This window comes from Plecotus auritus (genome assembly GCF_963455305.1).
Source record: "Plecotus auritus genome assembly, chromosome: 7".
NCBI lineage: Eukaryota > Metazoa > Chordata > Mammalia > Chiroptera > Vespertilionidae > Plecotus > Plecotus auritus.
The window spans coordinates 138,431,628-138,456,146 of record NC_137774.1 but is presented as its reverse complement, the minus strand read 5'-3'; the positions used below and the strand labels follow the sequence as shown (position 1 = coordinate 138,456,146).

General features: G+C 38.2%; 1 protein-coding gene across 4 annotated transcripts in view; it reads left to right on the top strand.

Annotated features, from left to right (window-relative positions):
* TNPO1 (transportin 1) overlaps positions 1-24,519 on the top strand; it is a 97,144-nt gene that overhangs the window by 24,858 nt on the left and 47,767 nt on the right. For 3 of the 4 annotated variants that reach the window (XR_013961308.1, XM_080682061.1, XM_080682063.1), the window contains exons 2-3: positions 15,150-15,263; positions 17,950-18,025. Coding sequence is in view for 3 of the 4 variants with exons in the window: in XM_080682061.1 (XP_080538187.1) it covers positions 15,150-15,263; positions 17,950-18,025 (190 nt within the window). In the remaining variant the exon portion in view is untranslated. Of the gene's footprint in view, positions 1-14,871; positions 15,014-15,149; positions 15,264-17,949; positions 18,026-24,519 lie in introns of those variants that run through there. The other variant, XM_080682062.1, reaches the window with a different exon arrangement.

The window sequence follows — 24,519 nt, the reverse complement described above, 5'->3', positions numbered from 1 at the left end:
AAAGACATACATTGAAACTCAACTTCTTTTTTTTTTTTTTTTGAGAAGTGATAGTAAAACTTCCTTTTGTCTTTATTTTTAAAATGTCTTTTCACCTTTGAGATATAATTGATATGTGTATCGATTGGTGCTGGGAAATAGTGCTGGGAAAATTGGTCAGATACATGTAAAAAAATGAAACTAGATCACCAACTTACACCATACACAAAAATAAACTCAAAATGGTTAAAGGACTTAAATGTAAGATGGGAAACCATAAAAATCTTAGAAGACTCCACATGCAGCAAAATATCAGACATATGTCGTAGCAGTAGCTTTACCAATACAGCTCCTAGGGCAATGGAAAGTAAGGAGAAAATAAACAAATGGGACTACATCAAAATAAAAAGCTTCTGCACAGCAAAAGAAACCATCAACAAAACAACAAGAAAGCCCACTGCATGGGAGAACATATTTGCCAATGCTATCTTGGATAAGAGTTTAATCTCCAAAATTTACAGAGAACTCATACAACTTAACAAAAGGAAAATAAACAATCCAATCAAAAAATGGGCAGAAGACCTAAATAGACACTTTTTGAAAGAGGACATACAGAAGGCTGAGAGACATATGAAAACATGCTCAAAGTCACTAATCATCCAAGAGGTGCAAATCAAAACAATGAGTTAGCATCTCACACCTGTCAGAACAGCTATCATCAACAACAAAACAAACGACAGCTGCTGGCGAGGATATGGAAAAAAAGGAACCCTCGTGCACTGTTGGTGGGGATGCAGACTGGTGCAGCCACTGTGGAAAACAGTATGGAGATTCCTCAAAAAATTAAAAATGGAACTCCCATTCACCCCAGTAATCCCACTTCTGGGAATATGTCCCAAGAAATCAGAAACACCAATCAGAAAGGATATATGCACCCCCATGTTCATAGCAGCACAATTTATAATAGCAAAGATTTGGAAACAGCCCATCAGCAGATGAGTGGATTAGAAAACTGTGGTACATCTACACAATGGAATACTACACTGCTATAAAAAAGAAGGAACTTTTATCATTTCCAACAGCATGGATGGACCTGGAGAGCATTATGCTAAGCGAAATAAGCCAGTCAGAGAAAGATAAATATCACATGATCTCAGTCATTTGTGGAATATAATGGTCAACATAAACTGATGAACAAAAATAGATCAGAGACAAGGGGCAGGGGAGGGGGTGTAAGAGATCAACCAAAGGACTTGTATGCATGTGTATTAGCATAACCAATGGACACCCACTGGGGTGGTGGGGGCATGCCCTCAGGGGTGGGAGAGGCTTGGGGGGGAGTCAATCGGAGGAAAAGGAGACATATGTAATATTTTAAACAAGAAAAATAAAAAGGGGTCTAGTTTCATTTTTTAGCATGTGAAGATCCAGTTTTTCCAGCACCATTTATTGAAGAGACTGTCTTTTTCCCATTGAGTATTCTTGTCTCCTTTGTAAAATATTAGTTGACTGTATATGCAGGGGTTTGTTTCTGGGCTCTCAATTCTGTTCCATTGTCTATGTGTCTTTTTTTTTTTTTTTATGCCTGTACCATACTGTTTTTATTGCTATAGTTTTATAATATAGTTTGAAAACAGGAAGTGTGAGTCCTCTGCCTTTGTTCTTCTTTTTCAGGATTGCTTATGTATTCAGGGTCTTTTGCGTCCCATGCGAATTTTAGAAAATTTTTTTCTATTTTTGTAAAAAATGCGATTGGAATCATGATAGGGGTTACATTATCAAGATGGCTTTGGGTAATATAGATATTTTAATATTAATTCTTCTAATCCATCTTTCTATTTGTGTCTTCTTTAATTTCTTTCATCAATGTCTTACAGTTTTTAGTTTTCAGATCTTTTATCTCCATAGTCAATTTTATTCCTATGTATTGTATTCTTTTTGATGCTGTTGTAAATGTGATTGTGTGTGTTTTTTTCAGGTAGGTTGTTATTAGTATATAGAAACACAACTGGTTTTTGTACCCTGCAACTTTACTGAATTCATTTATTAGTATTACGGAAGAGTATTTAGGATTTTCTAAGTATGAGATCATTTCATTTGCAAATAGGGACAATTTTACTTCTTCATTTCTGAGGTGTATGCCTTTTATTTATTTTTTCTTGCTTTAATGCTTTAGTTAGGAGTTGTAATGCTTGAGTAGAAGTGGTGAGAATGGGCACCCTTATCTTGTTCCTGATTTAGAGAAAAAGGTTTCAATCTTTCACTATTGAGTATGATACTACTTAGGGGTTTGTCCTGTAGCCTTTATTGTATTGAGATGTGTTCCTTCTATAACAATTTGTTGAGAGGTTTTATCATGAATGAATAGAGTTTTGTGAAATACTTTTTCTGCATCTATTGAGATGAACATATGATTTGAATCTTTCATTCTATTAATGTGATATGTCACATTGATTGGTTTATAGATGTTGAATCATTCTTGCATTCCAGAGATTAATCCCACTTGGTCATGGTGTGTGATCTTTATAATGTGCTGTTGAATTTGGTTTTCTAGTAATTTGTTGAGAAATTTTGCATCTATATCAAGGATACTAGTCTGTGGTGTTCTTCTAGTGTCCATTGTATCACGGAAATGCTGGCCTGCACAAATGAATTTGGATGTGTTCCTACCTCTTCAATTTTTTCTAAGAGTTTGAAAAAAAATGACGTTGTCCTGGCTGGTGTGGCTCAGTTGCTTGAGCATCAGTCCGAGTACAGAAGGGTTGCCTGTGTGATTCCTGGTCAGAGACATGCCCAGGTTCTCCCATATTTTGACTTTTTCCAAGTTTCCATTTGTAAGAACGTACGTGAAACTCCTTATTCAGCCTCTGTAAATTACAAAGTAAATGAATATTGCACTTAATAGCTCCTAAAACATGCAGTCCTTACCAAAGTAATACAAATTATGATGTGACTTTAAACAGTATGTCCTAATGTTTTGGTTTTCATCAAAGACATTTTTCTAGTGTTTTCATATTAGTCAGTACAATCTGCATTGTATTCCACTTTCTCCTATTTTCTGTCATTTCTAGTGCAGCCAGAACACTGCTGCTCATTAGAGTAAGGAACTAGTGAAAATTTCTAGGACCAGATTTGTTAAGTTAATATAATGGATCTCAGGCTGGCTTTATATTATAACTCTGTGGGAGTTGTTTAAAGCTACCCATGCTTAGGTGCGTAGGCCCCACTCCTATATTGAATCAGTGGGGGGCATAGGGAACAGGCATCCTTTTTCTTCCCAGTGAGTATAGTGTGCAGTCAGGGTTGAGAACCAGTGGTTTAAGTAGCTTGACATACATGGAGAGTAAAATCAATTCTGATAGTTAAAAATGTCGTAGAAATCAACAGAATTGATGTTTTTTTGTGTTTTTTTTTAAATATATTTTATTGATATTTTACAGAGAGGAAGGGAGAGGGATAGAGAGTTAGAAACATCGATGAGAGAGAAACATCGATCAGCTGCCTCCTGCACACCCCCTACTGGAGATGTACCTGCAACCAAGGTATGTGCCCTTGACCAGAATCGAACCTGGGACCCTTCAGTCCGCAGGCTGACGCTCTATCCACTGAGCCAAACTGGTTTCGGCCAGAATTGATGTTTTGATGATTAAAATGATGTGATCAAAAGTTAAATATAGGAAGAATTGCTCTATGAGTCTTATACTTTAATTAAAAATGAAAAGCTTAGCCTGGCTGGCCTGGCTTAATGGTTGAGCATCGACCTGTGAACCAGGAGGTAACAGGTTTGATTCCTGGTCAGGGAACATGCCTGGGTTGCAGGCTTGATTCCCAGTGGGGGTGTGTGCAGGAGGCAGCTAATCAATGATTCTCTCTCACCAGTGATGTTTCTCTCTCTCTCTCCCTCTCCCTTCCTCTCTGAAATCAATAAAAATATATTTTTTAAAAAGTAAAAAGCTTAAACTCTTAAAGGTAAAGTGCAGTTTTTATACCTGAACTTAAGAAAACAGACACCAAAAGAGCTGTTGAATTCTTGATGATGCATGGAATAGAAAGGAAAAGAAAAGTATAGGATAAATAGGAAAGTCTACCCAAGAAGTCTACCCAAGAGTTCTGTTAAAGCTTACACACATGGAGAAAGCAGAATGAGAATAATGGCAGCACAGGTGCATCTGGTGTCAGGTGCATCATAACTTGAGTCCTGCCTTTGTCCATTACTATCTCTGTGACCTTGGACACATTACTTAACTTTTTTAAAGCTTGTTTCTTTCTGTAAAATGGAGATAATAATAGTTCTTACTCATGGAATTAAATGAGTTTGTGCATTTAAAGCAATTAGTATAATAACGCACATAGAAGCACTTCATAAATGATAAACAGGGTTGCTGTTACTACTAGGCTCATTCCAGACTTTGGAATCACACAGATTTGGTTTTGAATGCCCAATCTGCCATAAACTGGCTAAGCAAGCTACTTCACCTCTCTGAACCTCAGTTAATATAAAATAGAGTTAATATCTACCTCCTAGTGCCATTGTAAATATTAAATGAGCTGAAGTGTTTAGGAAGTACCTGCTTGTAGATTGGGTTGACCTTTGAGATGAACTTTTCCTTATCACCTGCTGACTTTGATACAAGTCTCTTTTTTTTAATGTTTGTTTGTAAATTTTAGCATTTGAGTCACATGTCTAGTCATCATCTTCAACAGTCTTCCTGAAAGGGCATTCTGAGAATACATTTATTTACATTTTTCTTAGTACCGATATTCCTTTTTTTCTTTCTGTTAATCTCTCAGCTCTTAGATGACAATAAATTGTAATGCTAGAGGATTATAATTTTAGCTCTTAGTGGTGATCTAGATAATTCACCCTAATAAATCAATCAAGGACAATTTAAAAACTCCTTTCTTCCCAGCATCGTATAACATCAGGGGGTCTGTATACGGTAGTCCCTGCCCCTAAATCTAGTAGAGCTCATTTTCTCAAGTAGCCTGGGCTCAACAGTTGGTTTTGCTTTTTTCACTTTTTTATCTTTTTCCTCTGATTACTTCATAGAACCTCTTAAAGGACTTTCTAGTTCCACTGAAAGCTATAATTTAACAAGTCTGTCAACATTTTGATTCTTTGACATTAAAAAACCTCATATTTTAAAAGTAAGTAATCATTTGCCTTTAGACTTTCCCTTCTTTCCTAACCTTTGGTTTAAATTCTCATAAATCTTTTCTAAATAACTTTAAATATATATATATATATATATATATATATATATATATATATATATATGTTTTTATTGATTTCAGAGAGAGGATGGGAGAGGGAGAGATAGAAACATCAATGATGAGGATCATTGATCAGCTGCCTCCTACATGCCCCCTACTGGGGATTGAGCCCAAAACCCGGCATGTGCCCTGACCAGGAATCAAACCGTGACCTGGCTCATGGGTCGATGCTCAACTATTGAGCCACACCAACTGGGCTACTAAATAATTTTAAATATATATCATATTCTTTTTAGCCCTTTGGATGTCCCTGATTATTTTTCTTTCTTGTTTATTATAGCATCTTTTTGTGCTTTGGAAGTCTACAGATCTGATTTATAGTCAACAAATGATTCAGCAAATCACTTAGGCTGTATTTTGATTTGTCTGCTTGTCAAATGAAGATAATACTTGCCTCTACTTACAACAAAGGGATGTTGTGAAGATTAGGTTTAGAATATTTAAACTCATTTACTCAGTGCTCTTGAAATATCTCATTATATTTTCACATTATATACATACTGCTTTTTTTTTTTTTTTTTTTTTTTTTTTTTTTTTTTAAATATATTTTATTGATTTTTTACAGAGAGGAAGGAAGAGGGATAGAGAGTTAGAAACATCGATGAGAGAGAAACATCGATCAGCTGCCTCTTGCACACCCCCTACTGGGGATGTGCCCGCAACCAAGTTACGTGCCCTTGACCGGAATCGAACCTGGGACCCTCCAGTCCACAGGCCGACGCTCTATCCACTGAGCCAAACCGGTTTTGGCTATACATACTGCTTTTAAGATCTATTATAATTTTTACAACAGTGAAATGTGATTTTTTTTTTACTTTTCTTTTTTAGCTTACTACAAAGGTGTCAAATATTTGTTATTAGCATACAAATGGTTTGGTTTTTTTAAATATATTTTATTGATATTTCACAGAGAGGAAGGGAGAGGGATAGAGAGCTAGAAACATCGATGAGAGAGAAACATCGATCAGCTGCCTCCTGCACGCCCCCTACTGGGGATGTGCCCGCAACCAAGGTACATGCCCTTGACTGGAATCGAACCTGGGACCCTTCAGTCCGCAGGCCGACGCTCTATCCACTGAGCCAAACCGGTTTCAGCCAAATGGTTTTATTTATTATTAGTTTACCAGTTTACAGAAATTGAAAGGCAATATGTCAGGAGCTTAGAGACTGGACTCTAGTGCCAGATTAGTTGGATTTTTGAATCATGACTCTTGTCACTTACTATCTGCATAATGCTGAGCAAGTAATTTCTCTGTGCCTCAATTTACTTATCTGTAAAGTGTAGTTAATATTAATTAGTTAACTTGTAACTGATTAATAAATTAGTTAAATTACTAATTTAACTAAGGAATAGATAACATATCTAAATACTTAGGAATACTTCAAAGAATAAATTAGTTAACATATCTAAGTACTAAGAATATTGCCTAGTACTCAAAAATATTAGCTATCATTATAATTGACAAAATAGTAGATATATTTAAGTCCCTAATATTTAAATATCTAAACTTTTGGTTGTATTTTGGCTCTGAAACATGATCGTCTTTTCCCTACCTAACAAACTAAAACTCTATTTTAAATGCATATTGGACAGTTAGATCTTCCTGTGGCTCCTCCTGCCCTTCCAGTGATTTCCTACATTGCAGCCTGATGGTTTTTTTAAAAACCATTTTTATTACAAAAAACTTTTGCTCATTATGAAAATTAACACAATACAGAGCAGAATTAGATGAACCTCCTCTTCTTTTTTTTTGAACCTCTTTTTTGAAAACAATTTTTATTATAAAAATATTTTGCTCATTATGAAAATTAACGTAATGCAAAACAAAATTAGATGAACCTCTTCTTCCCCATGTCCACTTCCTAGGAAGAATAATTATTTTCCTTATTTTTTTAACCCTCATCTTATTGATTTGAGAGAGAGAGAGAGAGAAACATCAATGTGAGAGATAAACATTGATTGGTTGCCTCCCGTATGTATCCCTACTGGGAATAGAACCCGAAACCTTTTTCATGTACAGATGTTGCTCCAACCAACTGAGCAGCTGGTTGGGGCTTATTTTCCTTATTTTTAGTTATTTGATTATATATTTTATCAGTTTATAACCCCTTTCACAACTTTTCTGTTAGCCTTAGGATAGTCTCATCCTCCTAGCATGGCCTATGAGGTCTTCCTGGCCCCTGCCTTCCTCTCACTTTCACATTTTGGTAATTCCTGTTAGATTGCAGGTAAAAAGTCACTTTCTCGAGAAATTCTTTCCTGACCTCCTAACTGGGTTAGCATAATGTCCCCACAGCCTCTTGTGCTTTCCCTACCATACTCCTTCTGCATTGAGGCAATGTTTCTCTCTGGGTGTTTTCCTACTAACTGGAGGTGCTATTGTCATTTAGTGTGTGGGGCTAAAGGGTGTTAGATGTTCACCCGTAATAATTGTCTTAAGCACTGCATGACTTTTCAGTGTCCCACTAGATGACCACATGGATGAAAAAAAAAACACACACCTATTTATAGCTATAGTCAGAACCTAGAGCCTAACACAATTTTACATATGCACATGGAATTTTTTTTTTTAGGATTTTTAATTAAATGCTGAGTTTTCCAGGCACAAAATTATTGAAGGGAGACTGTACCTTATTTTGTTTGGAACCTATCAAGAGTTGTTCACCATCATGGGAAATCACGTCACTGATGGCAACATTTATCACATTGATAGTGATTCACCATATAGCTGAAAACATCTGACTTCTCAGTAAATAGTTGTTTGAATTTAGTTGAAATTAGAAAAAAAATTAAAAAGCAAAAAAAGCTCTGAACCAGATGAGGGAAAAGCACTTTTCTCTTCCCTGGCCGAATATATTTGCTTTCTTCTCTCTTCCTATTGCACTTCATTCACATACTTCATTCATAGACAGTGCATCTGTCTCTCTCACTAAAATGAGAACTTAGTGAGGGCAAGAATGATATTTTACAGATCTTAGAATTTTCAGTGCTCACTAAGCAGATGGTAGTTGCTCAACTTAATATTTACTTAGTTCAATTCATGGCAGTAATAATAGTTTTTATTCATCAACTATTTTTTGAGTCAGACTTTGCCAGGCAAAGAAGGCAAAAGGACACTGTCACTGCTTTCAAGGAACACAGAATCTATTGCTAAAACAAACCTAGAAAGATTATTGAGGAGATCCAAGATGGCGGCGTAGGTAAACACCTAAACTGCTGCCTCGCACAACAATTTCAAAACTACAACTAAAAGACAAAATGTCTATCACCCAGAACCACGGGAAAGCTGGCTGAGTGGAAGTTCTACAACTAGAAGGAAAGAGCAAACAGCATTGAGGGGTGCACAAGCGCTGAAAAGCTGAGGTACGGAGACGCGCGAATCGGGCTGGCGACAGGTGACTGGGAGCGCTGCTGTTTTCAACCCGAAGGGAGATAAGCTCCCAATTACTCCGATCTCGTTACTGGGGAGACTCGGGAGACCCAAACTCCTACGGGGAGAAGCTGGACTGTCTGCCGTGGCGTCGGAAAGTGAGGGAGGCTTGCTTGCAGGGCTGCGCGCAGGAACAATTGTTTATTGTGCTGGGGCGCGGGATGCAGGGACACGGTGGGAGACCCAGAGCCGGCTTACTGGCAGCCATCGCTGTTTGCCACGCCCTAGCCTAGTGACGCCCTGAGACCCCACCCAGCACAATCTACGAACCCACCCAAGCTCCAAGCAGCAGCTTTAGCATATGAATGGCCTGCCCTATCGCAGCTTAACCTAGCAAACTTGCAGCCCGGGTCAGACAGCTCCAAAACCTCCAAACCCCAAGCAAAGAGGAGAAAACTGCAGTTCTTGCTGTAGCTCCTGCTGGGTGGCCTCAGACAGTAGCTGACCTGCACCCCATTGGAGATCCAGAAGCCAGTGTACCTAGTGGTCAGTGTGAGACACCAGATTTCAACTCCTCACATCCATAAGTGACACATTCAAGAGGCAGACTCAGTGAGCACCAAAGCCCCACTGAAACAAGTCCTGCACCATAAGCGTGTCTCCAGCGCAGCAGTTCTTCCATTATGGACACAGTGGGTCCTCACAGCCAACTGGCCTGGAGGTCAATTCCTCCCAGTGTACCAACAGCAATCAAGGCTTAACTACACCAAGACTTTGCACTCAGCCCACAAAGGGGTGTACCAAAGGCGTCCACCTCAGGTGATTGGGGAGGCTGAGCTACTGGCCCCTATAGGTCACCTACCACACAAAGCCACTCCGTCAACACAAGGAAGCAGCAAAATGGGGAGACAAAGAAACATGTCACGAATGAGAGAAATGGAGGAAAGCAAACTAATGGACGACATAGAGTTCAGAACCACATTTATAAGGTTACTCAAGAATCTTCTAAAAACCGCCGAGAAACTTGATGAGACCTCCGAGGAGCTTAGTGAGACCTTCAAGGACCTTAATGAGAATGCCAAAAAAATGGAAAAGGACTAGTCAGAAATTAAGCATACACTGTCTGAAATAAAGAATATACAGAAACTCAACTGTAGATCAACGTACCCCAAGAATCAAACTAAAGATCTGAAATATGAGGAAACAAAAAACACCCAACCAGAAAAACAAAAAGAAAAAATCTAAAAATATGAAGATAGTGTAAGGAGCCTCTGGGACAACTTTAAGTGTACCAACATCTGAATTTTTGGGGTGTCAGAAGAAGAGAAAGAGCAAAATATTGAAAACCTATTAGAAGAAATAATGACAGAAAACTTTCCCTACCTGGTGAAAGAAATAGACTTACAAGTTCAGGAAGCACACAGAACCCCATACAAGAGGAATCCAAAGAGGACCACACCAAGACACATCATAATTAAAATGCCAAGGGCAAAAGACAAAGAGAGAATCTTGAAAGCAGCAAGAGAAAAACGGTTAGTTACCTACAAGGGAGCACCCATACGACTGTCAGCTGATTTCTCGGCAGAAACTATGCAGGCCAGAAGGGAGTGGCAAGAAATATTCAAAGTGATGAACAGCAAGAACCTACAACCAAGATTACTCTACCCAGCAAAGCTATCATTCAGAGTTGAAGGTCAGATAAAGAGCTTCACAGACAAGAAAAAGCTAAAGGAGTTTATCACCACCAAACCAGGATTACATGAAATGCTGAAGGGTGTTCTTTAAGAAGAGGAAGAAGAAGAAAAAGGTAAAGATAAAAATTATGAACAACAAAATGACATCAAATACATACCTACCAACAAGTGAATCTAAAAATCAAGTGAATAAAAAATCTGAAGAACAGAATGGACTGGTGAATATAATAGAATCAGGGACATAGAAAGGGAGTGAACTGACAATTCTCAGAGGGGAGGGGGTGTGAGGGGTGCGGGAAGAGACTGGACAAAAAGCTTACACCTATGAATGAAGACAGTGGCAGGGGGTAAGGGCATGGGGTGGGGTGGGGAATCAGGTGGAGGGGAGCTAGGGGGAAAAAAAGAGGAACACCTGTAATAATCTGAACAATAAAGATTTATTTAAAAAAAAATAAAAATAAAATAAAAAAATAAAACAAACCTAGAAATAATTATAAACCAATATGACAGTTTCTAAGATGGAAAAAGCTATAAAGTATAGATCTGTAATGAAAAAAACACTTTAGTCTTCTTGGGAGGTCCTGGAATAATGTCAGAGAAGATAAATAGTATCTGGTATCAATCATAGTGCCAAGGAAGACTCCTAATAAATAGTTGGAAATTGAATAGATGAGCATAACTCTGAACAGTAAGGAGTTTGCCAACTGGTCAAATTTAAAGAGGACATTCCAGATCAGCAGTCCCTATTCAGATGCTCAGAGGTATAAAAGGTGCAGTTGATGTTGCTGCTGGAGCATAAAGTTGGAGGTTGAGTGGTAAGAGACTAAAGTTGTTCCTGAAGGGGACAACTCTTTATGCACCAGATCATAAAGAGCCTCTTTCATGAATAGAAGTTAGATTTTATCTTGTAGGCATTAGAACCCATTGATGTAACAATTAAAACTGCTGTATTTTAAATCATACTGTATGCCAAGCGGGTACCTATAATCCTATTACAGAGTTGGTATATTATCATTTTATAGTTGGGGGACTGAGGCTTAGGGGGATTAACTGTCTAAGTTTTCACAGCTACTAGGTGGAAGAACTAGGATTTAAACTTAGTGGGTTGAATCCAGACCTCCTGCCTGCTTTTTAAACTATATTTTACCACCCCTTCAACAGGGAAGAAACTAGATGTTTTTACTTTTATCAACCAGTATGGCATTGTTACTTCATATCGTTCTCAACTCTAGATAATTTAGTTTTTTTATGTACATTTAAATTCTTAAATAGTTTGGGACTCTCAAGATTTAGTCTTCTGAAAGCCCAAAATGATACCTTACAATAACTTACCTCTTGCAGTATACTTTTTATTCTGGTACCTTTTTCTATCTAGATAGTTCAAAAACTGTCTTGGCTTATTGAAATATCTTCTTTTTTGGGGGGCGGGGGGGGGGTCACCATTGAATGTTATGTACCTATCAGCATAATTTAAATACTCTAAAAGAGAAAAATTTGAAGTACTACTACCCTTTTTTGGAAACATTTAGACCTGTCTTCAACATGCAGAAAGAATAATTATTTAAAGAAAATCTAGTATTAATCTTGATATTCTAGTTAATTAAATAGATACAGTTTACTATTTAAATTATTTCTGCCTCATAGTTCTGGTGTGCTTAGTTAGCTTGAAGTACTTCAGACATTATTTAAATAACCCTGTGATCTCCTCATTTTAAAGGTTGTTAAAATGTGGTAAGTTCCACAGATAGAGGTGATAATAGTTGCACAACAATGAGAATGTACTAAATACCACTGAACTGTATGGTTAAAATGCAAAATTTTATAATTAAGTATATTTTACCACAATAACAAAAAGTATGGAAGTGCAAAGTGGCCTGAGATCTCTTATCAAGATATTACCAATCAAGTATTTTTGAGAGCCTTTAATGCAGATAACTTTGAGTAAGGTGTGAGGGAATAGTTTGTCTCAGTCCTCCTATCCCATCATCATAGGCTGATCATATTAAATGTTCTTAATACTAAGTTGTTTAAAAAGAAAAAGACTTCTATTTATTTGAGTGCAAGGATAAAGAAGGAAGGGCGGTAATGATATTATGGGGCAGTTATCCTCAGGATGGATATGGTGAAGATGCCTTTCGGGCTTGGCTGGTATTGAGCCCGGCTTTAGTTTCTTGTTCAAAAGGGAAACTAAGGAGTTAAATAAGCTATCCAAATGTCACCTCCACAGGTTGATGTGCATATAGCAGCTCCAATTCATAACTGTGGCTCAGACTTTTAGGTTCCCCATCCACCCCCATTCCAGTATCAGGAGAAATTAAATTTTTAGCCATTAGATTCACACACAAAATTAGAAGAATGTGCTGTTGAATATATGGGAAACATTTATTATATTACTGGTGAGTGTGAATTGCATAACTGTTTTTAGAAAGTAATCTGGTGCCGAAACCGGTTTGGCTCAGTGGATAGAGCATCGGCCTGTGGACTGAAGGGTCCCGGGTTCGATTCCGGTCAAGGGCACATCCCCAGTGGCGGGTGTGCAGGAGGCAGCTGATCGATGTTTCTCTCTCATCGATGTTTCTAACTCTATCCCTATCCCTTCCTCTCTGTAAAAAATCAATAAAATATTTTTAAAAAAAATAAGAAAGTAATCTGGTAATAACTTCGAAATTTTTAAGTACACATACTTTTGGCCTAATACTTCCACTGGGTTGCCACTTCTTTGTAGGGACGTTAGTACAAGAATGTTTTTTGCTGTGTTCTTCATAATGGCAAAAAAGTAGAAGCAACCCGGAAGCCAATCAACAAATGATTGAACAAATTATTTTCTATTGATTCCAAAGACCAATGTGATCTATTAAAATGTGAGTTAAATCTGTATGCATTGACTTGTAATGATGGCCTTGCTATATTATGTGTTAAAAAAATTATAGAGTTAATATTGTAGTATGTAATATGTTCTTTAAAAAAACTACAACTATATGTATGTGTGAAATTAGAGAAAGATGTGAAAATATTTTAAAAGTTTCTGAAGTATAAAAGAAAAAAGGGAAGGGGAAAGCTCTATAATGACAGAAATTAATAGAGATTACTTTGGGGTGGGTTGATGACAGAATGGGTACAAAGAGAAACCTTGATACAGATAATTATCTATCTTGATGTGGGCATTGGTTACACAGGTGTGTTCACTTCATAAAAATCCATCTAGTATGCTTGAGATACAGGTTTATATACATATTATACCAATCAAAAGTTTATTAAAATAATGGCACAGCAATACAATGGAATACTACTTTTTATAATACTTTAAATACTTAATATTATAAAGTTGGGCAAGAAACAGGACAATCTCATTCTAAAATATAACGTACATATAAACATACAAAATGAAGACTGGAATAAAAACACTACAATATTATTAATAGATATTATATTTTGATGATCCTTTTTTTGTTTTAAATACGGCAGTTATGGGGGGTTGGGTTGTTAGGAAGTCTGTAGAAGGTGGTGAGCAAAGCTGGATTACAGGATATTAAGCAGAAAATAAGGGTGAAGAAGGAGAGAGGAAAAGGTTAAAAGAAAAGAAAATAATGCTAATGAGAGATGCAGTAAAGTCTGTTTTTTTAACCCCTACTAGGAAGGTACTCCTAGGAAGGGACTAATTTCAGCTGTCAAACCATCTCGTAGTTGTAGGGCCAAATGAAAAATCCTCTCCTTCAGCAGACTCAATTTGTTTTTTACAAATAATTCATGCTTTATACTTAAGTTTTGTTTTTAAGCATTTACTTTTAATGAAACTTTCATTGATACAATAGTTTCAATTGATTATAACAGATGCAACTTGTATGAGAAACCTATATTCTCCTAATCTTTTGGTTAATTTGCTCAGATCTTTTTTTTGTCCCATGATTGCCACATGAGGCAAATACCTCCCCAATGAGAGAATCAAATACGAAAATATAAGAAATAACACTTTAATAAAATTAAACACTATCAATTGTAAATTTCAGTATTTTTCTTGTTTTTCCTTCAGCCCAAAACCCTTAGTTGTGAAAAGTGGTTATTTCAGATGGAATTTATTTCACGTAATAAGACTTCAAAACTTGCACTTTATTTTAGGAAATATGCATTTAAAAAATCAAGTTCTGCAAATGTAAATGCAACATTTAGTGTTTATTGAGGTGTGAGTTGTGATTGCAATGCATTAATATTTGAGACTATTAGTATTTGGTTTTGTATATCAAATTGAAATGTAAACATTATTATTTCTGCTCAGTACTGTTGAGCTGTCAGGGGAATTAGCCGGGTTTTTTGTTGTTGTTGTTGTTGTTTTCCTGTTTCAGTCATCCATTTTGCACCATGTTAACTTAAAATGACTAATAACCAAATTTAGATCTCTTCAGGTGTTTCGCGTGGGGGGGGGTTGATAAGGATTTTACTTCTAATTATCCCTTAAATCATTAATAATCTGACGGAACTCGAGTTGGATAGGGTTGAAGAAAACTGCGTGGCATTAGGACCCAGGGGCTCCCATGAGCGGATCTGGGGCCAGATTGCAAATTCGCGGTGACTCAGTCTGGTCGGCTCCTTGCGCTCGGCGGCCGCGGTGGCTGGAGCAGCAGATATTGGCGGCCGAACTGCCAGGATCAGTTCCCCCGGGTTTCGCGGTCGGAGACTTCCTTCAGGGCGCCCAGACAGGTCCGAGGCGTCTGGGGAGCGCAGGGGTCGTTCGGGCGGGGAGGAAGGGGTTGCTCGGCGCGGGAAGCCCTCGGGCCTGTGCATGGGGAGTAGTAACATTTGCTCCGTCTCTTCCTGTCTCTGGCTTTATTTGCAGCAAACCAAAATGGAGTATGAGTGGAAACCTGACGAGCAAGGACTTCAGCAAATCCTGCAGCTGCTGAAGGAGTCCCAGTCCCCAGACACCACCATCCAGAGAACCGTGCAACAAGTATCCTTCCCGAGGCCTCGCCGCCGCCCGCGCAGCTGGCCCCGCCGGGCCCGCTCCCGGCGCGGGGTGGCTCCCGCCGCCCCTCCCCCTCCTCCCGCTCCCCAGATCCCTCCGCCCGCCTGCGGGAGGAGGCCCGCCCGCCACCGCCGCTGCCCGGCCCGAGCCCCGCGCACGCGGCCCTTGTGCTCGGATCCGGGCCGCCGACTTCCGGGCCGCGCGAGGCAGGGGCTCCGGGCCGCCGCCCACGATTGCGACCGGTGCGCCTATCGGGCCGCCACGTCCCGGCCCGCCCACCGCTGGCCTGAGGAGGGGGTGGGGAGCAGCGCGGGCGGCATGGCCCGGTGCGGACCCCGTTGGCCTAGCCCACACCACGCGCCTGGCCCGGTTGGGCCTGCAGGCTGAGCGAGAGGCCAGGTGGTGGGCGCTGCTTGAGCGGCGGGGCTCCCGCCGAGCGTCCGGCCAGATATGGGGTGGAGCTGGCGCGGGGTTTGAACTGCCGCCGTTTGGGGCCTGGGGTTACTTCCAGGCCCTTGCCCTAAAAGGGTTGGAGACGTAGAGGTGGGGGCTTTCAGACCTCGTCCCTGGGCTGTTCATACTAACACCTGTTGCTGGCTCCCAAATGAGATTTTCTTTTTAAATCTTTGGCTCAAGGATGTCTGTTCAATTATCCAAGCCTTTATGGAGTTAGCTGGTGTAGCGGTCCTATTGCTACGGTTTTAGAGACAGGATTAGAGAAGAAGCAAAACCTGCTATGTGTGCTTTCAGTAGTGCCCTAAACTGTGGACAACGGGTGAATTCTAATTGGAGCCAATAAAGGAAACAATTTCACTCACCTGATCATAAATAACCTTTTTTATCTCTGTTATTTTAAGACCAAAGACGTTAATTCAAAAACACTTGTCTGCTATTTTTGCAAAAACGTCTCTTGATGTTTATTGTTAATAAGCAGCAAAATTTACTAAATATGGAATTTGGTAAGCTCCTTTAGTGTAGTTTGGGCTTAATTAAATTTAAAACAGTAAAGGAAATGTGTGTATGTGTGTGTGTGTGTGTGTGTGTACATCAAAAAGAAAGGACCATGAGTTTCAAAGAAGTACTGCATTGCTGTAACTTCAAATCTTAGCTTCTTGGTTAATGATGCTGTGCTGCTCATATAAAAATGGAAGTCTGCTTGAATTTTTTTTTAGAGCCATTTTGTTTGAATACTGTTAATACCAAGGGAAGAATAGTAGTTTTGGGGTTTGTTGGAGCTTGTATCCTAAACCCTATTATGGCTCAGTCAATTTGTGTTATAACTCTGAGAATGATAGAAGATATTTAATGAATTGAACATTAACTTACAATTTTTTTAAGTTAGCCAAGCCCTAAACCACATTGTAATTTTTAATATAGCACCGAATATCATATTTTCTTGTTTTAATACATATTTATTAAATACCTTTTATATGCCTGCTACTGTACTTGGGCTAACAATCAAATTTAAAGTTTATTCTGTGTACCTGGAGCATTGTTTGCCATCTATCCATCTTCGTAAGGAACAAGTTAAATTTAAGTAGATAGAGGCGACCAGTTTTAAAAATCCACACTACTCTATTTTCAAAGTGCCTAATGATGAATTTGTTCTTTTGTGTCCCTTTAGGAAAGAATGTATCAATGTTTTTGTTTTTATTTTTGTATAGGCTTGAGAGCTTTTTGAAAGATCATTGTAATGATAGTATGTATAGATAGTGGCATTTGTAAGAAAGTAAACCTTGTCAGGAAATATTTATGAAAAATTACTGGCCTATCAATATGCTCTTAGTCTTGGCCATTCACTAAAAAACGAAGTCAGTGGGTTTTTCTTGGACAAATAAAGTAGTCACACGTTGGAATTTTTCTAGATAGTGATTTTGCTAGTTAGTTTACATTTTGACCACTAAATATTGAGGGTATTCCAGTATGTAATAAATAGGTAATACAGTGTACCTTGAGTTTGTATCATGTATTTAATTTTTTAATAAAGTTAGGTCCATTGAGTAAAAACATGAATATTTCTGTCTATTAAAACACAATTAAGGGTGTTAGTAAAAAGCATAATAGAGATTAAGAGGGCTTGAAGACAAACAGTATTATGTCATTGTTGACTGCCAACAGGATAAAATACCTGCGTATTTGTACCACTGAAAATGTTAGATCCTGGAGGTGGTAAACAATTATAGCACTATGGCAGTGTAGTAATTTCATAATACTGACTTTATGTAATAAAATTGGATATGTAGGCTTGTGCATAAATGGCATTTAATGTTTGAACTCTGAAGAACAAATGAGTAATAAAAGCCCTTTTAAAGTTAAAAATATTTTTGGTTGGGATTTTTAAAGTTCAAAGAAATTCTATTTTGAAAAATAATTTTGCGATTTTGAGCATGCCGAAGATGGAACTTGACTTATGTTGTATTGGGTATAATTGACATAAAATATTAAGTTTAATATTTCAGTCAAAAAACACCTCTAAGAGATTTGTTTAACACAACCACTAGTGTGTTCTTAGAGTAGCATATTGGTGGTTTTAATAAGATAACTTGATTCTTTAAAAAAACATGCAAGGCTAAAAATACCACAAAAAGGAATTCTTGATTTTACATTAAAAATATTCAATTTTTTTTCTTAGATTACATTGAGAAGTTTCCTTAACTACTGTTTGTTCTAGAAACTGGAACAACTCAATCAATATCCAGATTTTAACAACTACCTGATTTTTGTTCTGACAAAATTAAAATCTGAAGGTAAGTAGAATCTATGTTAATAACTACGAAAAATGTCTGTAGGGCCTGTTAAAATATACTGGGAATTATTCATTTCAAAGGATTTCCTTTTGTAGTAACCACCTGCTTTAGAGATGTGAAATAAGCAAAGAGATTTGAGTTACTATACTACTACTCTTAAGCATTTAGATGCTTTTTAGTAAGCATTCACTTGTTAATTGAATTGTTTTTTGATAAATTCCCTCATTCTTTGCAAATGAGAAGAGTGTTGCAAAGTCTACTTTGGGATTTTGCTTCAATCCTTGTACAAGAATGGCATAAAGATTTATTCTGTATTCCTCTTAATACACAGAATGAATACAGGATTTACTAATATATGTGTGCTTGTAGAAAACAGTTGAAAGTACATATAACCAAAATGAAAAATCACTTATAATTCCATCACCAGAGATAAGTAATTAATCGCTTGATTAATTCTGCCCTCTCTACCCTCTTTTAGATGGCTATACACCACTATTTTAAAGTTTAATGAAAAAAAAATGGGAACATCTTATAGATACTTGTAACTTTTTAAAAACTTATAACATTATACATTAGTTTTTTAACTATTTTTCTATAAATCTTAAATTACTTCTGTGACAATTTATAGCCTGAAAATTTGTGTGATTTTTAAATGACAGTCGTTTGATTTTTTTTTTTTTAATATACTTTTTTGCCAGGTATCTTGTAGGCTCAGAGGCAATAGAAGTGAGCAAAATAAACAAGAATCTTTGCCCTTATGGAGCTTACCTTGTAGTGAGAGATGTTCATAGAGTTCTTTGAATTGAATATTCCCTTCTTGGAACATTGTCAGATACAGAGAGCAATCAGATATTTATTGACCTGTAAATGAAAGTACTGTAATATCCTGTTCAGTGATTAGTGTTTCAGAAGTCGTAGTGCAATTAGTAAAAGCACTGCATTTGGAGTTAGGAAATAAGTCTCAGACTCGGACACATTTACCTCTTTTTTCAGCTATAAAATGCCTGTGTTAGACTACCAGACCAAGGTTTGAGCTCCACGCTCTAGTCAGTTAATGACCTAGTAAAATCTCACTAATAAATTATATTCAGATTTTAATAATCCACATACAGTAGAGTGAATTATTTTTATTTTTGAATAATATTCTAAATTGTAGGGGTTTTAATTGGTGATTGAGGAATGTAATAGAAGCTTCAAACTTTCTAAACCTACTTTTTAAGAAACTAGAAATTCCATCAGCATATCTTTAACCTAAATTCAAGTGTACTTATGATTTTTTTTTTTTGGTTAATCCTTACCTAAGGATATTTTTACCATTGATTTTTAGAGAGAGTAGAAGTGGGGGGGGGAGAGGGAGGGAGAGAGAGAGACATAGATGTGAGACACATCAGGCCTGCAGCCCAGGTACATGCCCTTGACTGGGAATCAAACCCTGTTTGGTCTGCAAGCTAATGCTCTAACCACTTAGCACAACTGGCCAGGGTGATACATTGTTTTTGTTGGTTTATTTTTAATTTCTTTATTGTTTAAAGTATTAGATATGTCTCTTCCCCCCCCCCCCCATTGGATACATTGTTTCTTTTTTATTATTTTTTAAAATAAATCTTTATTGTTCAGATTATTACAGGTGTTCCTCTTTTTTTTCCCTCCATAGCTCCCCTCCACCTGATTCCCCACCCCACCCCATGCCCTTACCCCCCACCACTGTCTTCATCCATAGGTATAAGATTTTTGTCCAATCTCTTCCCTCACACCCCCTTCCCCCTGAGAATTGTCAGTCCACTCCCTTTCTATGTCCCTGATTCTATTATATTCATCAGTCCATTCTGTTCATCAGATTTTTTATTCACTTGATTTTTAGATTCACGTTGGTAGGTATGTATTTGTTGTCAATTTGTTGTTCATAATTTTTATCTTTACTTTTTTCTTCTTCCTCTTCTTAAAGAATACCCTTCAGCATTTCATAGAATCCTGGTTTGGTGGTGATGAACTCCTTTAGCTTTTTCTTGTCTGTGAAGCTCTTTATCTGACCTTCAATTCTGAATGATAGCTTTGCTGGGTAGAGTAATCTTGGTTGTAGGTTCTTGCTGTTCATCACTTTGAATATTTCTTGCCACTCCCTTCTGGCCTGCATAGTTTCTGTTGAGAAATCAGCTGACAGTTGTATGGGTACTCCTTTGTAGGTAACTAACTGTTTTTCTCTTGCTGCTTTTAATATTCTCTCTTTGTCTTTTGCCCTTGGCATTTTAATTATGATGTGTCTTGGTGTGGTCCTCTTTGGATTCCTCTTGTTTGGGGTTCTGTGCGCTTCCTGGACTTGTAAAGTCTATTTCTTTCACCAGGTAGGGAAAGTTTTCTGTCATTATTTCTTCTAATAGGTTTTCAATATTTTGCTCTCTCTCTTCTTCTGGCACCCCAATAATTCGGATGTTGGTACGCTTAAAGTTGTCCCAGAGGCTCCTTACACTATCTTTATATTTTTGGATTCTTTTTTTCTTTTTGTTTTTCTGGTTGGGTGTTTTTTGTTTCCTCATATCTCAGATCTTTGGTTTGATTCTTGGGGTCCTTTGATCTACAGTTGAATTTCTGTATATTCTTTATTTCAGACTGTGTGCTTAATTTCTGACTGGTCCTTTTCCATTTTTTTGGCATTCTCATTAAGGTCCTTGAAGGTCTCACTAAGCTCCTCAAAGGTCTCACTAAGCTCCTCGGAGGTCTCATCAAGTTTCTCGGCGGTTTTTAGAAGATTCTTGAGTAACCTTATAAATGTGGTTTTGTACTCTTATGTCCAGTAGTTTGCTTTCCTCCATTTCTTTCATTCGTGACATGTTTCTTTGCCTCCGCATTTTGTTGCTTCCCTGTGTTGATGGAGTGGTTTTCTGTGGTAGGTGACAAGTGGTTCAGCCTATCACCTGAGGTGGACACTCTTGGTGCACCCCTTTGTGGGCTGAGTGCAAAGTCTTGGTGTAGTTAAGCCTTGATTGCTGTTGGTACACTGGGAGGAATTGACCTCCAGGCCAGTTGGCTGTGAGGACCCGCTGTTTCTATAATGGAAGAACTGCTGTGCTGGAGACACGCTTATGGGGCAGGACTTGCTTCACTGGGGCTTTGGTGCTCACTGAGTCTCCCTCTTGTGTGTCACTTACGGATGTGAGTAGTTGAAATCTGGTGTCGTCTCACACTGACCACTAGGTACACTGGCTTCTGGATCTCCAATGGGGTGCAGGTCAGCTACTGTCTGAGGCCACCCAGCAGGAGCTACAGCGAGAACTACAGATTTCTCTTTGCGTGGGGTTTGGCGGTTTTGGAACTGTTTGACCAGAGCTGCAGTTTGTTAGGTTAAGCTGCGATCAGGCAGACCATTTATATGCAAAAGCTGCTGCATGGAACTTGGGTGGGTTTGTAGATTGTGCGGGGTGGGGTCTCAGGGAGTCACTCGGCTAGGGTGTGGCAAACAGCGATGGCTGCCAGCCAGTCAGCTGTCTCTGCGTTTCCAAGTCCCCGCGTCCCGTGCCCCAACACAGTAAACAGTGATTGCTGTGCGCACCTCTGCAAGAAAGCCACCCTCACTTTCTGACCCGATGGCAGACCAGCTTCTCTCCGTAGCAGTTTGGGTCCCCCGCGTCTCCCCAGAAACTGGAGTTCAGAGTAATCGGGAGCTTGTCTCCCTTCGGGTTGAAAAAAGCCGCACACCCAGTCGCCCGCTGCCAACCCGATTCGCGCGCCTCCGTACCTCAGCTTTTCAGTGCTTGTGCACGTCTCAATGCTCTTTTCTCTTTCCTTCTAGTTGTAGAACTTCCACTCAGCCAGCTTTCCCGTGGTTCTGGGTGATAGACGTTTTGTCTTTTAGTTGTAGTTTTGAAATTGTGCGAGGCAGCAGTTTAGGTGTTTACCTATGCCGTCATCTTGGTCCCCCTCCATTGTTTCTTAATAAACTATATTTTCCCGGTATACTACAGTAGTTGGTAATTAAATCAATGCTATTTGTTTTTGTTATGTTTTTTCCTAAGCCTTTATATTGGGCTTTTCTTTCTTTTTTTTTTTTAATTTCAGAGAGAGAGGGAGAGATAGAAACATCAATGATGAGAGAGACTCATTGATCAGCTGCCTCCTGCATGCCCCCCACTGAGGATCGAGCCGCAACCCAGGCATATTTATTCCCTTTACCGGAATCGAACCCAGGACCCCTTTGTCCTCAGGCCGACACTCTTATCCATTGAGCCAAACCAGCTAGGGCAGTGCTATTTGTTTTTAAAAGAACTTATTTAGTAAATGAATATTTCTAATGTGATTCACTTGAAAATTTTAAGCTTATTTCACCAAGCTTTCTACTCTGTTATGTCCTCATCCTAAATTCCAAATATTAAGATGGTTAAAATATTATACTCTTTCTCAAAGCATTCTTGGTGTATAAAGGTACATCAGAAGTATTTGAGAAAGCAGACAAAAGCAAGAGAAGTTGGTGTAACTGCCTTCAAAAAGACCTATTAGTTACAAAACCACAAAATGTTGGAAAGGATTTTATTCAGGTTTTCCAGACACTAACTAAAAGGTATTTCTTGCCCTGGCGGTGTAGCTCAGTTGGTTAGACTGATCATCATCCCAATACACCAAGGTACGGGTTTGATTCCCTGTCAGGGCACATACAAAGAGTCAACCAATGAATGCATGGATAAGTGGAAGAACAGATCAAGGTAGTTGATGTATCTGTGTGTGTGTTTACACTGAATGGTGGAGTAAAAGTTTAAATCTGGAAGAGACATCAGAAAGAGCTCATCTACTAGTAATTCCCTCACTTTACAAATGAGCAAAATGAGGCCCAGTGAAGTGTAAAGTCTTACTTTTTTTTTTTTTTTTATAAAAGACAATGGTTACTTGGTGGCTTTATTAAATGGATTTTGGACAGAGGATATTTTTCATTTTAATTAAAAATATTTTAATATAAAATATTTAAAATAAAAATTTTAAATCATTTCACTTTGTTACATACTGAAACCCTTCATCTTGTAACCTTTATTGTAAAAACAATGTAGTGGTCCTAGTTGGTTTGGCTCAGTGGGCAAAGCATCGGGCTGTGGATTGAAGGGTCCCGGGTTCGATTGCAGTCAAGAGCACATACCTCAGCTGCAGGCTTGAATCCCCAACCTTGGTTAGGGCATGTGCAGGAGGCAGCCAATCAATGTCTCTCACACTGAAGTTTCTCTCCCTCCCTTCCACTCTTTCTAAAAATCAATAGAAAAATATCCGTGGGTGAGGATTAACAGCAAAACAAAACAACATACTGTATTTCTTGTAAATAAATACACATGCCATTTAAAATAAAATTATGTGACTGAACTAATGGGCTAACCTAAGACAAAAAAAAAAGTTTGTTGCTTGAGGAAGTTAAATATTTGGCTATTCATGACAGTTTTAAATTTTGAAAAGAAGTTAGAAGTGTTTGGTTTGTGTTTTTTTTTAAATACGTTTTTATTGATTCTTTGTTTCATTTTGTTTTAAGAGAGAGAGAGATAAATACGTTGGTGAGAGAGAAACATCATCTATTGGCTTCTTCTGCATGCCCCCTACTGGAGATAGAGCCCGCAACCTGGACATGTGTCCTGACCGAACCAGTGACCTCTTGGTTCATGGGTCAACACTCAACCAGTGAGCCACACTGGGCAGGCTTTTCTTTCATTTTAATCTACTTATTGGAATGAGTTATAATTGAAACTATAAAGATTTTATTCTTCTCTTATTTTTTGAATTTCTTTTTATTTTTCACAAAGTAATGTATAGGTTTAAAAATCAAACAGCACAGACTTTAACAGAAAAAGGAAAGTTTCCTGTCCAACTTCTCACTCCTGATTTTTGCTTCTCATAGTCAACATTTTCAGTTCATTTTCAAATCTTATAACTGTTTCTATCAGTGTTGACCTCCACATTGACTTTATAAAAAATGTTTATTCTACTCTCAAGACTTTGTCATTTTAAACATGCATTGACCACCTTACTATGGATGATGAGACTACAGCTCTTTTCTCATCCTACCCTCAACTCTATCCTCCCAATATAATTGCATCACCACTTTGGGTTAAATATTGGAAAGAAGATTTTAAACGGTGATATAAAATCTCTGGCTATATTGCTGTGGTGACCTGAATGGGATTTACATGCAAAGAAACTTTGCTATCTTTTTGCCTCTCTATGTGTTTTACCCTTGACAATTTCAGTGCCAGTCAGATTTTAGGAGCGTACTACTAATTAGAACAAGCTTGGGTATTTTATTTTTTAATAAGGTATGTGAAATAGTAGTGCTGTAAAGCATATTCTGTTCAACATACCAGCTCTTCATGTCTTCTAGCCCTTTGAGGAGGATGAAACTATGCAATGCATCAAGTGTAGGCTCTGGAGCCAGACCCCTGAGGTTGATGTTTTGGCTTCCCCACTTAGCTCTGTGTGACTTTGGCAAAGGCCTCAGTTTCTTCATTTGTGCAGTGGGAATAATTACCATC